General features: G+C 46.0%; 2 protein-coding genes and 1 pseudogene across 3 annotated transcripts; 2 read left to right on the forward strand and 1 right to left on the reverse strand.

Moving 5' to 3' along the window:
* Window positions 1-129: 129 nt before the first annotated feature.
* Window positions 130-3,685, reverse strand: LOC136524664 (probable clathrin assembly protein At4g32285; annotated as a pseudogene).
* LOC136520678 (protein PSK SIMULATOR 2-like) lies at window positions 3,550-10,216 on the forward strand. Of its 2 annotated transcripts, none has more exons than XM_066514293.1 (12): window positions 3,550-4,027; window positions 5,595-5,920; window positions 6,014-6,121; window positions 6,199-6,289; window positions 6,581-6,674; window positions 7,684-7,778; window positions 7,963-8,032; window positions 8,110-8,210; window positions 8,553-8,669; window positions 8,934-9,010; window positions 9,108-9,152; window positions 9,258-10,216. In XM_066514293.1, exons 1-12 carry the CDS (start codon window positions 3,869-3,871, stop codon window positions 9,796-9,798), a joined length of 1,824 nt encoding a protein of 607 aa, XP_066370390.1. In that variant the 5' UTR covers window positions 3,550-3,868; the 3' UTR covers window positions 9,799-10,216. The 2 variants fall into 2 exon arrangements, with proteins under 2 accessions (XP_066370390.1, XP_066370391.1); XM_066514294.1 differs by having other exon boundaries at window positions 6,014-6,106; window positions 9,258-10,215.
* Window positions 10,217-12,443: 2,227 nt separating this feature from the next.
* Window positions 12,444-13,432, forward strand: LOC136522009 (uncharacterized). Its single transcript, XM_066515790.1, has one exon. The coding sequence runs from the start codon at window positions 12,715-12,717 to the stop codon at window positions 13,105-13,107; it is 393 nt and encodes a 130-aa protein (XP_066371887.1). The 5' UTR covers window positions 12,444-12,714; the 3' UTR covers window positions 13,108-13,432.
* Window positions 13,433-13,956: the final 524 nt, after the last annotated feature.

Below are 13,956 nucleotides of genomic sequence, written 5' to 3' on the forward strand. Positions count from 1 at the left end.
TGGAAAGTTAAAGGAGCTATTGCGTTCTTGCCTTTACTTTGACGTTCAGTTGTGATTTTACCTCTGCTTTTGTCATCGTTGTAATTTTACCCCTGTTTTTTTTAAACGAAGCTTAAGTTTACCCCTATTCTATGAACAGCAGGTAATGGTGTCAAATGGGCTCAGTAAGGATAAGTTTACCCATGCGAAATTGCCCCTGCTTATCTCAATACATTTTAATTTTACCCATGTTTTACCAACAGCAGACTCGCGCGCCGATCGTGGCGGCGAGGCACGTCCCGCCCGGCCGCGCTGCCTCAGGAACTGCTCCATGGTCTCAAGGAGCTTGTCGTCGACGCCCCTGACGTCGGGGATGTCGGACGAGCGCGCGACGTCGACATCGTCGCACCAGGCGTAGAAGGCGCGGAGCGCGTCGATTTGCTTGGTGGTGCCGACGTAGGTCTCAAAGGCCTTGGCACACTCGGGGTAGTCCATGTCGAAAAAGCGGTCGAGGTGGAGCGCGAGAACGAGCGCGACGTCCTCGTAGACTCTGAAGCTGTCCCTAAGCAGCGGGTGGAGCGCGGCGCGCACTACACGGCTGGCCCCGGCGGAGCCCGCGGGGTGGCACGCGAGGAGGCGGTCCAGTAGGTGCCGCAGGTGGTGTGCGCGGCCTAGGAGCGCCTCCGTGTCCATGCCGGCCGCCGTCGCCGCCGCCGCCGTGTGTGGTGGTCCCCTGATGCGGTCGTCGGCGAAGCGCGGCGCGGGGAGGAGCAGGACGAGGAAGTGGACGCGGTCGAGGAGGTAGGTGGTGTAGGTGCGAACGAAGGCGGAGTGGTCCCACGACACCGTGTGCGCCTCGTCGCAGAAGTCAAGGAGCAGCGCGAGCACAGGCTCCCCCGCGTGGCGGCCGGTGAGGGTGGGGCGGAGCAGCTCGTGGAGGAACCGCGTGCGGCCCTCTCCGTCGGCGGCGGCGAGGCGGTGCAGGAGCATGAGGCACTTGGCGGCGATGACGTAGTCGCGGGTCCTGAAGAGGCGTCGGGCGATGGAGGCGACGCAGGCGGGCGCCGCGCCCGTTGCGGACGCGAGGCGGAGCACCTCCCTCGCGTGGCGGTCGTCCAGGGTCGCATCGTCGTGGGAGGTGGCGCGCATGATGGCCACGTCGAGGTTCGCGCGCCACGACGCCCATCACCCGCGCGATGCCAATGGTCGCCTGGTCTTTGACTGCGCCCAACGCCTTGCGGATGGATATGGCAGCGGCCGAGCCGAGCGCTGGCCTGCTGCTGCTTCCGGTGCTCCTCCTGTTGGGGTCTTGGGGATGGGGAACGAGAGAGATAGAGAGGATACGGTAGAGGATGGAGGATTGGAGAGGGTACGATTGGATAAGGGATATTGTTGTCCTTTGATCTTATTGTTAAGAGTTTTGTTGTTGTTTTAATTTTTTTTATTCCAGATATAACTAATAGAGTTAAAAGTAAGGGTAAACTGAGCCTTAGTAGTTACAAAGCAAGGGGAAAATCACAACGATGACAAAAACGAGGATAAAATCATGATTGGACATCAAAGTAGGGGCAAGAACACAATATTCCTAGAGTTAAAATATTAATTCATGATGTCAAAAGGATAGGATACCCACAAGAATTGATATAGCTAAAGCTGCTACGACGGATGGTAAGCAAGGTTTTCGACTGAATTAAAAACCCACAAAAGTACATTTCAACAACGGAACACATATAAATTATTTCACAAATTTACCATAACCTTATAGAAATTATATAGTTCGTATCGAAACGGGTACCGCTTTAGAAAAAAGCACACCGAGAGAGTAAAATAACTAAATTCGATTAGAGGTACATATATAAAATTTATTCATTAAATTTTCAATACTCATGCCCTGTAAGTTATCAGTGCTACTCCCTCTATTCTAAATTATAAGTCGTTTTGATATTTTTGATACATTCATTTTACTATACATCTAGATATAATAATATGTCTAGATACGTAACAGAATGGATGGAAAAATAAATAAAACGACTTATAACTTGGAACGGAGGGAGTAGAAGACATGTTGATTAACTAGGATCTTCTTTTGTCACACGAGATAAAACTAAATTAACTTTTTTTTTTGAAGAAATGAAACCAAATTTACTTCCTTTATCAAAAGGATCCCACTGCAAATGACCAAATGGGTCAACCAAACGCCATGTACGCACGTGTTCTCATCGAGCAAAACCGAATGAAAAAAAAACCCTGGACACACCAACTACCGCAGGAGGTCAAAGTTTACGGTTTTTTTTAATGAGTTTCAGGAGCCGAAATCCAACTCCAGCGGACAGCGGTACCGGCCATGCCGCGACCACGTACGGAGTAGTAGTATGTGCATTTTTATATGGAGACTCGGTGCCGGTCCAGTACTCCAGTCTACCATCACGAATGCTAAGCTACACTAACAGTAAAAAAAAGAGAGAGCTGATCCTTCCTACTCGTACCAATCAAGATGGAAGAGATTTTTTAAACTCTAAATACACAGCTATTTTTTTTAAGAAGAGAAACTTTAACACACATCTTGGTGCTGGCATGGTAAAAGTGAAGGCAACGGATCTTGAGGTGAAATGGTGGTGTAAAAGGGCTACTAAGGCCCTGCTTGGTTGATGACCAAACTTTGCCACACTTAACTTTCGATAAACTATGGCTGCTAAAGAAAGTATGGTGATCAAAATCAAAACTATACTTGTGGCAAGGTTTGGTATAAAAACAAGCCTATGACATGTGGAACAGTGTGCTAAGAAAGTGTAGCATAGTATAGGTCTGTTGCCGAAAAAACCGTGGCACAACGAACCTTTGGCGTGACAGATTTTGTTCACCGACCAAACATGTCCTAAGTATTTTTGTTTAATAAAAAAAGTTTACTACTGTACACGTCCTCTGCCGTGGTAAAAGTGAACGCAGCGGATCCCATGTAGAGAAAGTACCCTGAGGTGAAATGGAAGTGTGTAAAAGGGCAAGGGGAAGTGCGTGCGGGTGCAGACGTGCAGCGCAGGGTGGAGAGCGACGGATGGAGAGGAGGTGTACGGACGACGACGGCTAATTCGCGTGACCTTAAATCCAGATCGGCTTCTTTTCCGTATGCAATAGCGTTTTTCTCTCATAAATTCTTTCATATTTATTCAGATTCTTCCAAAATTCCTCCAAACGAATAGAGCAATTACCATATGATTACTGTAGCACATATTATCAAATCATGAACTAGTTAGGCTTAAAAAAATTTATCTCATAAATTAGTCTGAATTTATGTATTTACTTTCGTAATTAGTCTATATTTAATACTCCGTGTGTCAAATATGCGACATGACGTGAACTAAAGTTGTTTAGGAGGAGGAAAAAAACACAGCCGGGCGTGAGACGGAAGAGAAGACGGACGGAACGAGTCAAAGGTTGCCCATGGCGACGACAACCCATGGATGGGACATGGACAAGGGAGAGGAGACGGGACGGACGGGGGCGGGACACACCACACGCCACGCCAGGCGCCCAGGCCACGGAACAAAAAGCGACCCATCCCTCCAAGTCCCCCCGACACCAAAACCAACCCCCTGCCGTCGTCTCGGCTCGGGCGCTCGCTCGTCAATCCCCCCGCCACCACCACGCACCGCCCCCTCGCCCCCGCCTCCGCCTCCGCCTCCGCCTCCGCCTCCGTTGTCCGTTCCATTCCACTCCTCCCGCGACTTCAAAGTTCATTCAAACCCGCGACCCCCGGGCACCACCAACTCCGCTGCTGGGTGGAGGAGCGACGAGCCGCCCGACTCCGAGGAACAAGAGCAGCAAGCTAAGTAATAGGTAATAGCCTCCAGGCTCGAGCAGAGCGCGTGTCCGGTGAGAAGCCAAGCCGGCCATGGGGTGCGTGTGCTCGAGGCGGTTCCCGGAGGACGCGCCGCCGGCGCCGGGCCAGCTGGCGGCCGCCTACGACGCGCGCCGCGGGAGGTACGGGCCCGGGGACTTCGACTCCGGCGAGCTCGCCATCCCGCCGCCCAAGCCGCCCCACTCCCACAAGGTACCTACCTTCCCTCCCTTCCCTCGCTGGCTGATACCGCCCCACTCTCTTTCTCTCTCTCCGCTGCCCGCTCCTTCCTTCCTCCTCCCCGCCTCGCTTCACGCATGCTGCTGCGTATGTATCGCGGCTATCGCTGCCTTATTTGGTGCATGCATGGAGGTGCGGTGCTGCTGCTCTGCTGCAAATTCTGGTCACCTTGGAGACACAGCTGCCGACTGCTATCCTGATTCGATTGGCTAGCGAGGCTCCCAGTTTCCAGCCATGTCTGCTCAGCGACCCTGCCGCGTTTCGGCCGCCGCCGTGAACGGAGGACACGCGACAGCTCGCCGTCGCCGCCGCGAAGCTGAAGCTGTTTCGCTTCATTCATACAGTTAGTGCCGCCGCGAAGTCTTTATGAAGCCCTTCACACTAATCATCACCTTTATCAAAATAGTCCGTTCGATCAGAATTCGGGAACCGGTTGGAGGCGTTTCAGTATTTGTTGCAAAATCTGCATGTGCTCGATTACCGGGTAAGGGGAAGGAGAATCTGCATGTCATGTCGGCATACAATGTGAAGTCAAGCTTGGCGGCCCTTCTTTTGGCATATATTCTAAGCTCTCTCCCAGGAGGACCGATTCTCTTCTTTTCACTGGGATAAGTGAAGGGCTTAATCTACATTCAGGTTGCTGTCAGCAAAAGTCCACCCTCTGGAATGGTCAAACCTGCGACCCACAACGCGAAATTGTGTCTGACCGTTCTACTTTTGGAGTCGACAAATCATACCATCTTACTCTTCCACAGGCATGAAGTTTCCAGTTTTTTATTCGCAGCTAGGAGGGTGCTCTCCTCTGAATGTGCAAGGAGATTGTCAAACTACAAACTGTGACACAATGGACAAACACCAGTCTTACTGCATATTGCTGTCAACATGTGTAGACAAAGATTTGGATAAGCAGTGGCTAGGCGATTGAGCATGAATGGGATATTCATGGCTGGAGATATAAAAAATGAGGCTACAAGATATTAAAGCATCTGATTAAAGGGAATTCACCATTTTTGGTTGTCCGTGGACACATTTCCGCTGTCTGCTACCGTTTCTTCCTCGTCTTACTTGTTCTCATCTGGTTAAGGGAATTCACCATCTTACTCTGGTCTGGTCTGTTATCATCAAATCAAGCTAAGGATAATCTTCTATCGCACAGTAAATTCAGTGAAGCAATCGAACAACTTTGAAGGACTGACATCTCCTTATATATTTTGATCAAGCTCAGTCAATGTTTCATGTTTCTATCTAGTTGCATGAACTTCATTATTTTTTAGTAGTGCTGTTTCATAACTTTTAACATTGCAGACCAGAATAGCATTCTTAGAATATACTATAAATCTTGCTTTATATCTCATGAGCTCGCACAAATGTTATGTTTCCTAAAGTGATAATATATTCAACCTCCTTTTCTTGACTTTGTTTTGTGCAACAGCTAGTTAGCTTTCTATTTGTAGCTGGTGGAATAAAACTAAGACATTATTACATGAGAGCATAGCAGTAGGTCTTTTCACATGAACTCTGACATACTAAGTTCTGCCAGGTATCAGACACAGGTACATTTTTGGGAAGGGCTAGCATTGCTGGTCTGGAAAAGGCTGTTGAAGTGTTAGATGCGCTCGGGAGTAGCATGACAAATTTGAATCCTGGCAGCGGCTTTCTCTCTGGGGGAACCAACCGGGGGAATAAAGCCTGTATTTTAGCATTTGAGGTCGCAAATACAATAGCTAAAGCTTCTAGTTTGTGGAGGTCATGCTCTGATGAGAGTATAGAAGAGCTCAAGAAAGAGATTCTGCATTCAGATGGAGTGCGAATATTGGTGTCCTCAAATACCATTGAGCTGTTGCATATTGCTGCCGTTGATAAAAGGTATGATTGTATGATTTGAACTTGCTCTGAATACTCTCAGTTGCTTTAGTCAAAACTGTGGCTGACTTGGACTTGAAAAATGGAATCGTACAGGGAAGAACTTGCCATCTTTTCAAGAGAAGTAATACGATTTGGCGACCTCTGCAAAGACCCTATATGGCATAACTTGGGGCGATATTTCGACAAGTATGCCTCTGAAAAGTATGCTTTTCATCTGAGTTGTCGTTATCTACAATCATATTAGCACTTGACGTTCTCTGAATTACTATGATATGCAGGTTAGTGACAGATAATACACCTCACGATCATTCAAAGGAAAGCATGGAAGCTACTGTCCAGAAATTGATTAATTTGGCACAAAACACTTCTGTACGTATGCTGTAAAGAATTCTTTTATGTTTGCTTTAGTGTCCTGATTTGTGTACTTATAGGTCTTGAACTTTAAAATACTTATTTTTTTGTCAAAAGGTAACACTGTTCTTTTACATTTCTGCTGTTTAATTTATGGAGTGTCCGCTGGTTTCTAAAACTAAAATCAGAGCATCATATACTCAATAGCAACTTATAAGCTACATTTTCAAGATTGGTGGTAGTATCAAGCTATTTTTTTCAATATCACACCAACTCCGAAACTGATGCTTATTAACTATGTAATGGCAGGAGCTCTACCATGAATTGCATGCTCTGGACAGGTTTGAGCAGGATTTTAAAAGGAAGTTTCGTGAAGAGGAGTCTGTGCCAGCAGCTAGACGAGGTACAGTAAGACTGATGCCATTTTGGAGCAGTACCGATAGATGTTAGACTGCATGCTTTAGGCTTTTTTCTCATTAGCTAGCTTGTCTGGAAATAGTGATATGCTTACACTTTGTGAGCAAAGACTTGGGGGGAACATATCATAATATTAGTAAGTTATTGGGCTAGCTATTACATTTGGCATTAGACAAAGGAAATGAAGCTTGAGAACGTGCTCGTAGCATGCTGTTAAGACTTCCAGGTGTAAGGCTGTCAACCAGGGCCCAAACCCTGAGTTCTCACAGGAAAAAAGGTCCATAACTGTGTATTCCCCATGGTTGTGACACAGTTGCTAAAGCGATAGCCTGCGGGCAGTAGCCGGCTTTCTGGATCTTTTCTTAATGTTAAGTGCAACGTCTTGAGAATGTCTCTCCCCCTGGGCCGAGTTTCTTCAAGGGAAATGGATCTTATGTTGGTTGTAGTGCAAACTTTTTTTCCCTGGGTTTCTCTTTGATAAATAAAACAATGTATGTTCTCTGCGATTCCATCCCCATCTTTATTCCAAATGAACCAACTTGTGATAGCCACTTATAAATTGACTATCAGCTGTGTACCATCCCTGGATGGTAGAGGCTGGAACTTTGTTCCATTATCTAAAAAACTTATAAATTGACTAGTTAACAAGCTTATAAATTGACTGGTTAACAAGCATGACAAGATTGGAAGGCAGAGCTCCTGCCACTTTGTTCAAGAAAAAAGCTTGCCAAGCTGACAGATAGGATTGACATGGTAACCCGGGAATCCACACTTTTTAGAAAATGAACTACCTTAATGTATGAGACTCCTAACCATGTTCTTTTGAAGAGATTCTTAAAATGTGTACATAGATATAAGCATTCTTTCACAGTACCAGCTGTTATTTCCTATAGCCCTTTTTGTTGCTATAGCATTTTACATTACACATGCATGTAGGCATGTACAGATAAAACTTGGGGGATATAATTACATTTTATTTTTACTTTTTGTTGCAGAGAGTATAATGATATTGCATAGTGAATTAAAGCGCCAGAGGAAGCTTGTGAAAATTCTGAAGAAGAAATCCTTGTGGTCTAGCACCTTGGAAGATGTAAATTTTCAACCATACTCACTTAGTTGTTTTATAGTTTGTACTGTAACTTTATGTCCATCACTCTTTGTTAATACTGACATGCTAACAAGACATTTTTTGGCGGACACGCTACACATGTTGTTCCTTACCCTCGAACATCTTTTGAAGAATGCTGACATTTTATCTATTCTCCTAACTGCAGATTGTGGAGAAACTTGTGGACATCGTAATATATTTACATAAACAAATCCGAGATTCATTTAATGAAGCTGGTAAGTAGTACTACTAGCTTGTTGTTTTCTTTTTTTTTTTTTTTTTTAATGTATCTAATAATTTCCTAACACCTCAGGAACTGAATTCTGCGCTTCCGAACAAACTCAGAACAAAAGGCTAGGTTCCTGTGGTCTGGCACTACATTATGCTAACATTATCAATCAAATTGAAAATATAGTAAGTTGTTCTGATAGCCTATCCCATGTCTATTTATGTCTGCATGATGTCCCACTTTCATTATATTGGCATGGTAGCAATTTCCATATGTTCATCCAGAATATGTTCTGTCAATTTGTCAAACCATGATCTATCCATTTTCCTTTCCATACCGTGTACAGTTGTGTACTGTAATAGTATCTGTGCTTATCTCTCTCTCTTAGCAGCAGAGCACTAGTTAAGAAAGCATTGTGCATACCCTGTATCACCAGAGTCTACGTTTCCAAACTTAAGGCTGGTACTGATGATGCCTCATTGATTAGTGGGGATGACATTCTCAAAGTACCATGTTTACCTATGCAGGTTTCTCGGCCGTTCTCTCTTCCTCATAGTGCAAGGGACAATTTGTACCATGGTCTGCCAATAACAGTAAAGTCAGCTCTGCGATCACGATTGCAAACATTCAACACCGAAGAAGAGGTTTGTCTTCTTGTACAACCTTGCAGTGCTCAAATGTTTCATTTCCTTAGTATGTATCTTCCATGTGCATGTGATCTGTAGTAGGTCTGTAAAACTGACTGATGGTGGGGCGAATTTAAAGTTCTGTTTTATTTTATGTCAATTTCCACACGCATTCAAAGGACCTGTTTTTTAATTTTCAAGCGGTATACAAGGACCTGATTTGACTGCTAATTTTGGTGCATCCATTTTTGCACGCTAATAACTGGTGTTCCATTGCTGCAGCGTACAGTAGCTCAAATAAAAGCCGAAATGCAGAAAACTCTTCGCTGGCTTCTGCCGGTAGCAGAAAATACAATAAGGTGGGCTGAGCTTGTTTTAGTTATAATACTCTGACAATCTGACTTGACTATAGTACTATGTGCTAACAATTCTTTTTTCTTCTGATTCATTGACCAGGGCGCACCAAGGTTTTGGATGGGTCGGCGAATGGGCAAATCTTGGGTGAGTACCAAATTGAGAAATCATGATTCCCATTGAGCTTCCCATTGACAATGTAGCATAACATATTTTGCTTGCACCACCACCTAACATGCATCCACCTTACAGGAGTGACATGAGCAAGAAATCAGGCTCCCACAGCGTCATCCGCATCCAGACGCTTCACCATGCCGACAAGGCGAAAACCGAGCACTACATGCTGGAGCTGGTGGTGCTCCTTCACCACCTGGTGACCCAGGTGAAGAACAGAGGCTACGGGACCAGCAAATCATCGAGGCACGATGCCTCGTCCCGGTCATGCAAGGTGGCACCTGACCTCCAACCAGATACAGAGACGAGGCACAACACGTCGCCGGTGAACAGCTGCGTGGCCTCGAGCCCACTGCCGGACTGCGAGCGCGCGGCGCTAGACCACCTGAGCTTCAAGAGGACGTCCTACGGCAGGAGCCAGAGCTGCGAGCCTCCGCCTGGCCGGCGGAACAAGGCTCACCGGAGCTGGGACTCGTGCCGGAGCCAGGGAAGCTCGCCGGCGAGGGAGTTCGGCAGGACCACCGCCGTGGACCGTGACACGGCCAGGGACCTTGATGTTATTGATGGCTTGGATAGACTGACTTCGTTCTCGCGCCCGTCCTCCCCAACGTTTTTCTAGAATGTTAGTAGTAGGTATTCTTTTGCTGCGTCAAGCGGTTCTTCGTACATTTTGTATATGCGTGATAATATGTCCATATATTATCCTAGCTTATTATGTACATATATAATCTTGTGTTATAGTCTGTGATTTGAGTGGAAATATATAGAGCGAGATAAAGTGTTCCGATCGTCCCACCTTTGGAAAAATATCGATTTGTTTGAATCCTTCCCTCTGAATATGACGACCAAATGATTTGAACTCTGTAAGATTAATTTTTCTGTTCAGCTTTGTTGGGAAGATACCTTGGATTGTCAGTGCTTTGTTAGGAAGATACCCTGGATTGTCAACGATAACTGAAAACAGAGACAGGCACGAGCACTGCCATTGGATGGAGCTAGAGGACAACAGTCGGGTGATATGTTTTTTTTTAAATAGCGGGGGTATGATACTATCTAGTAACTGTATAGCTGCTAACTGAGATGCTATATGACGAAAATTTGAGACGGCGAGCTGAGATACTAAAGCGATTTCTCTTTTTTTTTAAACATTACTAGAGCGATTTCTGAAGCTACAAATCTTGCCTATCAAATATCCATTGGCCATATCAAATATACTATCCATTGGTCATTGCTTGCTCAGATACTTGTACTCCCTCCGTCCATAAAACATGCAATTCTAGCACAGTGTTAGTGTAGTATCTCAAGTTTGATTAATTATAGATAAAAATATCAATGTTTATGATATTAAATAAATATCATTAAATTAATCACGAAATGTATTTTTGTTAATAAATTAATTTAGAGTCATAAATATGGATAGTATTCACTGAAAATTTAAACGTAAACTATTTTTGCTGACACGCAACCCGTAGTTGCATGTTTTGTTGGATCGAAGGGAGTATTGCCAACTCCCATACCCATACCACAAGTGGACGGGGTGAGCCCTACTAGTTCATATCTACTGGTCATTGCTTGCTCAGATACTATTGGCCATAGCCCCACAAGTGGCAGCGGTGGGCTTCACTTTATATCCTCTTTTCATCAAGGAAAAAGTTCATCACAGATATATTTGTTCTATTCGCTTGGATGATAAGCCATGACTGAAAGTATTGTTGGTTGATTTGTTGTAAGAGAAAAATATTATTCGTTGGCTGCTTATAAGTCAAGTGAACATGGCGATTATTATATTATACGACAAATAATATCTTCGTGTCTAAAATCTAGTTAGCACTATTGATTTTCCGGCGACGTCCAAGTCCAGCGCTGCTCCCTCCACCGCACAGCTGTTCCGCCGCGGAACGGAGGGACCCGCGCCGCGCGCGGTGCACCGCACACGCTTCCCACCACGCTTTCGCCGTCGCCGTCGCCGTCGCGGCCGTCCGAGCGGGTGGTCGGCACATTAATTCGCCCACTGCTTTGCATTTCCAGTGGATAACATGGAGACGTAAGCTGAGCAGGGAACCTGGCTCTGCAACTTTCATTTCTTCCATTCCATTTAGGTCCGGTTTAGTTTCACGACGTAAAGTCTAAGGATGTCATATATTGGGTGTCACGTTACATGGGGTATTTGGACTAATAAAAAAATAAATTACAGAATTCATCAGTAAACCGCGAGACGAATTTATTAAGCATAATTAATCCGTCATTAACACATGTATTACTGTAGCACAACATTGTCAAATCATGGCCTAATTAGGCTTAAAAAGATTCATCTCTCAAAGTAGTCGTAATCTGGGTAATTAGTTATTTTTTTAATCCATATTTAATACTTCATGCATGTGTCCAAACATTTAATGAGATAGGGTGTAAACTTTTGAGGGAGAAACTAAACAAGCCCCTGTACACATAACTAATGATGCGGAGATGGAAAGATATCATATGCTATCTGTGAGAAGTCTTGTGGGTTCAACACATTTTAGGCCTGTGGCCTGAACTGAAATGTTCTGAAAACCGCGCCTTTCCTAACATGTGAAAACTGAAAAGCTAATGGACACAGACACAGCAGCAGGGTGGATTAATGCCAGCAACATTACCACCAAAACAAATTAGGAGAAGCAAAAAAAAAATCCTAAATTTATGGCCTGACAGAAATAAAAAAAAATGAATCACTAGGAAGCTGATAAAATTAACGGCCGCAAAATCAGCAGGTTAGGCAGTCAGTACTCCTAATTTCCTACTAGACGATGAGCTCCGATTCAGATAACCTAAACAACAAGGCCTTGTTGAGATCCCATCAAAGTTCTAAGTTTTTTCACTCTCTCTCCATCACATCAATTTTTGGACATATGCATGGAGCATTAAATGTAGGTAAAAAAAATAACTAATTGCACAATTTGATTGTAAATCACGAGACGAATCTTTTGAGCCTAGTTAGTCCATGATCAGACAAAGTTTGTCAAATACAAACGAAACGTGCTACAATGTCTAGATTGCAAAAATTTGCAATCTAAACAAAGCCTAAGTTTAGCACACACACAAAAAAAAAAAAAAAAAGGAGAAGAAGATAACCACAACAATAGGGACAGTTTACCATTGTTGCATCCTTTTATCCTGTTCCTGGAGGGACCGAGGAGGGAGTTGGCAAGCCACAATGATGGCTGCTGCCGGGTCCAATGGCGAAAGCAACAGCTGCCAACGCAGGCGGGCAGGCACACTGGCACAGGCAGACGCACACTGGTGGATGAGTCAGCAGAGTGAGAGAATCTCATCTCCATCTCCATCCTCCCGCGGATAAGATCGAGAGGTGGACGCGCAAGTGCCACCACAAGCTCCTCGCCGCCACCGCCCTATAAATCCCACGGCGCACCTCGGAGTCCGGCACCGTAGTATTCTCTCCCTATCTTTCTTACTTCCTCCTCGACGACGACGAAGAAACACTCCAAGAAACCAAGAACGCCACACACGGGAGGCAGGAGCACTGTGAATTGTGGAAACAATGGCTTCGTTTGCATCGACGGCGGTTCTTCCGACCTGCGGCGCCGGGTGCGGCGCGCAGCGCGGCAGCCGGTGCGTGGCCCGCGCGTCCTTGGTGGCGACGCCGGCTCCGGCGACGGCGAGGACGCACTACGAGGTGCTCGGGGTCGGGGCCGGCGCGAGCAGGTGCGAGATCAAGGCGGCGTACCGGCGCCTGGCGAGGGAGGTGCACCCGGACGCCGGCGTCCGCGGCGACGAGGGGTTCATCCGCCTGCACGCTGCGTACGCCACGCTCGCGGACCCCGACGAGCGCGCGCGCTACGACCGCGCCGTGGCCGTCGCCGCGCCGGTCCGGAGCAGGGCGGCGCCGGCGGGGTTCCGGCAGCGGAGGTGGGAGACGGACCAGTGCTGGTAGTGGCAGTAGTAGCATAGCACCACCGCCACGACACGTAGCTGCGCCGGCGGCGGAGTTGCCGGAGCGCTCTCGGTGGTCTGGTCCGTTCCCAGGGCCAAGTTGGATCGTGGACTCTATGGACCGGAGGCTTCGTCGGCATCTCGCGCCAGAGCTGGCGCTGAGGATGATGCGGGCCGAGGGAGTAGACTAGGGGACGACGCCTCGCTCTCTTCGCGTACATCTTGCCATGATAGCTGCACGAAGAGGCATTTTTAGCATCTCTTGTGTACTTGCTACGCTTGTAAATATTGGCAATTCTATGCGAATGAACGTGGATGTTCATGTACGTTCTTGTTTCTGACGGTAAATGACCAAACAAAACAAACGGTAGTTCCATATTACAAGTATGGGCAAATGATGTGCTGAAGATGACAAGTGTTATTTGGTTATTAATAGAGACAGGGAATTATCGACTGCGCTAGAGATCACTGCACGTCTACACTCTCTCTAATAAAAAATATATATAATTAATGGGAAGTTCAGATTATACACAGCATTTGTTTTTTTTTTCAATCTCATATACGAGTACTCCGTTCCAAATTATAAGTCACTTAGATTTTTTTTTTACATCCTTTGATATACATCTAGATATAATATATGACTAAAATCAAAGTGATTTACTCGTTCCCTAGCTGGACCATTTTCGGGAGATTTTCAATGCCATATACAGACCACCGGATAAGAGTAAGGACATACTAAACCGAGACGTTTGAACACCTTCAAATCGGCTCTTAATGAATTGGGAATTAAGGGAGGTGGCAGAAAGTTTACTCGGTGGAATGAAACGGCCAACCCAACTGTTACCGAGAA

This window comes from Miscanthus floridulus, chromosome 18, assembly GCF_019320115.1.
Source record: "Miscanthus floridulus cultivar M001 chromosome 18, ASM1932011v1, whole genome shotgun sequence".
In the NCBI taxonomy this organism is placed as follows: Eukaryota; Viridiplantae; Streptophyta; class Magnoliopsida; order Poales; family Poaceae; genus Miscanthus; species Miscanthus floridulus.

What these genes read in the sequence shown, in the direction of transcription:
- LOC136520678 (XM_066514293.1), top strand. Translation starts at nt 3,869, where the DNA reads ATGGGGTGCGTGTGCTCGAGGCGGTTCCCGGAGGACGCGCCGCCGGCG. An exon ending in AGCCGCCCCACTCCCACAAG is followed by an intron (nt 4,028 to 5,594) that starts GTACCTACCTTC and finishes AAGTTCTGCCAG; the next exon opens with GTATCAGACACAGGTACATT. An exon ending in TCAATCAAATTGAAAATATA is followed by an intron (nt 8,211 to 8,552) that starts GTAAGTTGTTCT and finishes TTACCTATGCAG; the next exon opens with GTTTCTCGGCCGTTCTCTCT.
- LOC136522009 (XM_066515790.1), top strand. Translation starts at nt 12,715, where the DNA reads ATGGCTTCGTTTGCATCGACGGCGGTTCTTCCGACCTGCGGCGCCGGG.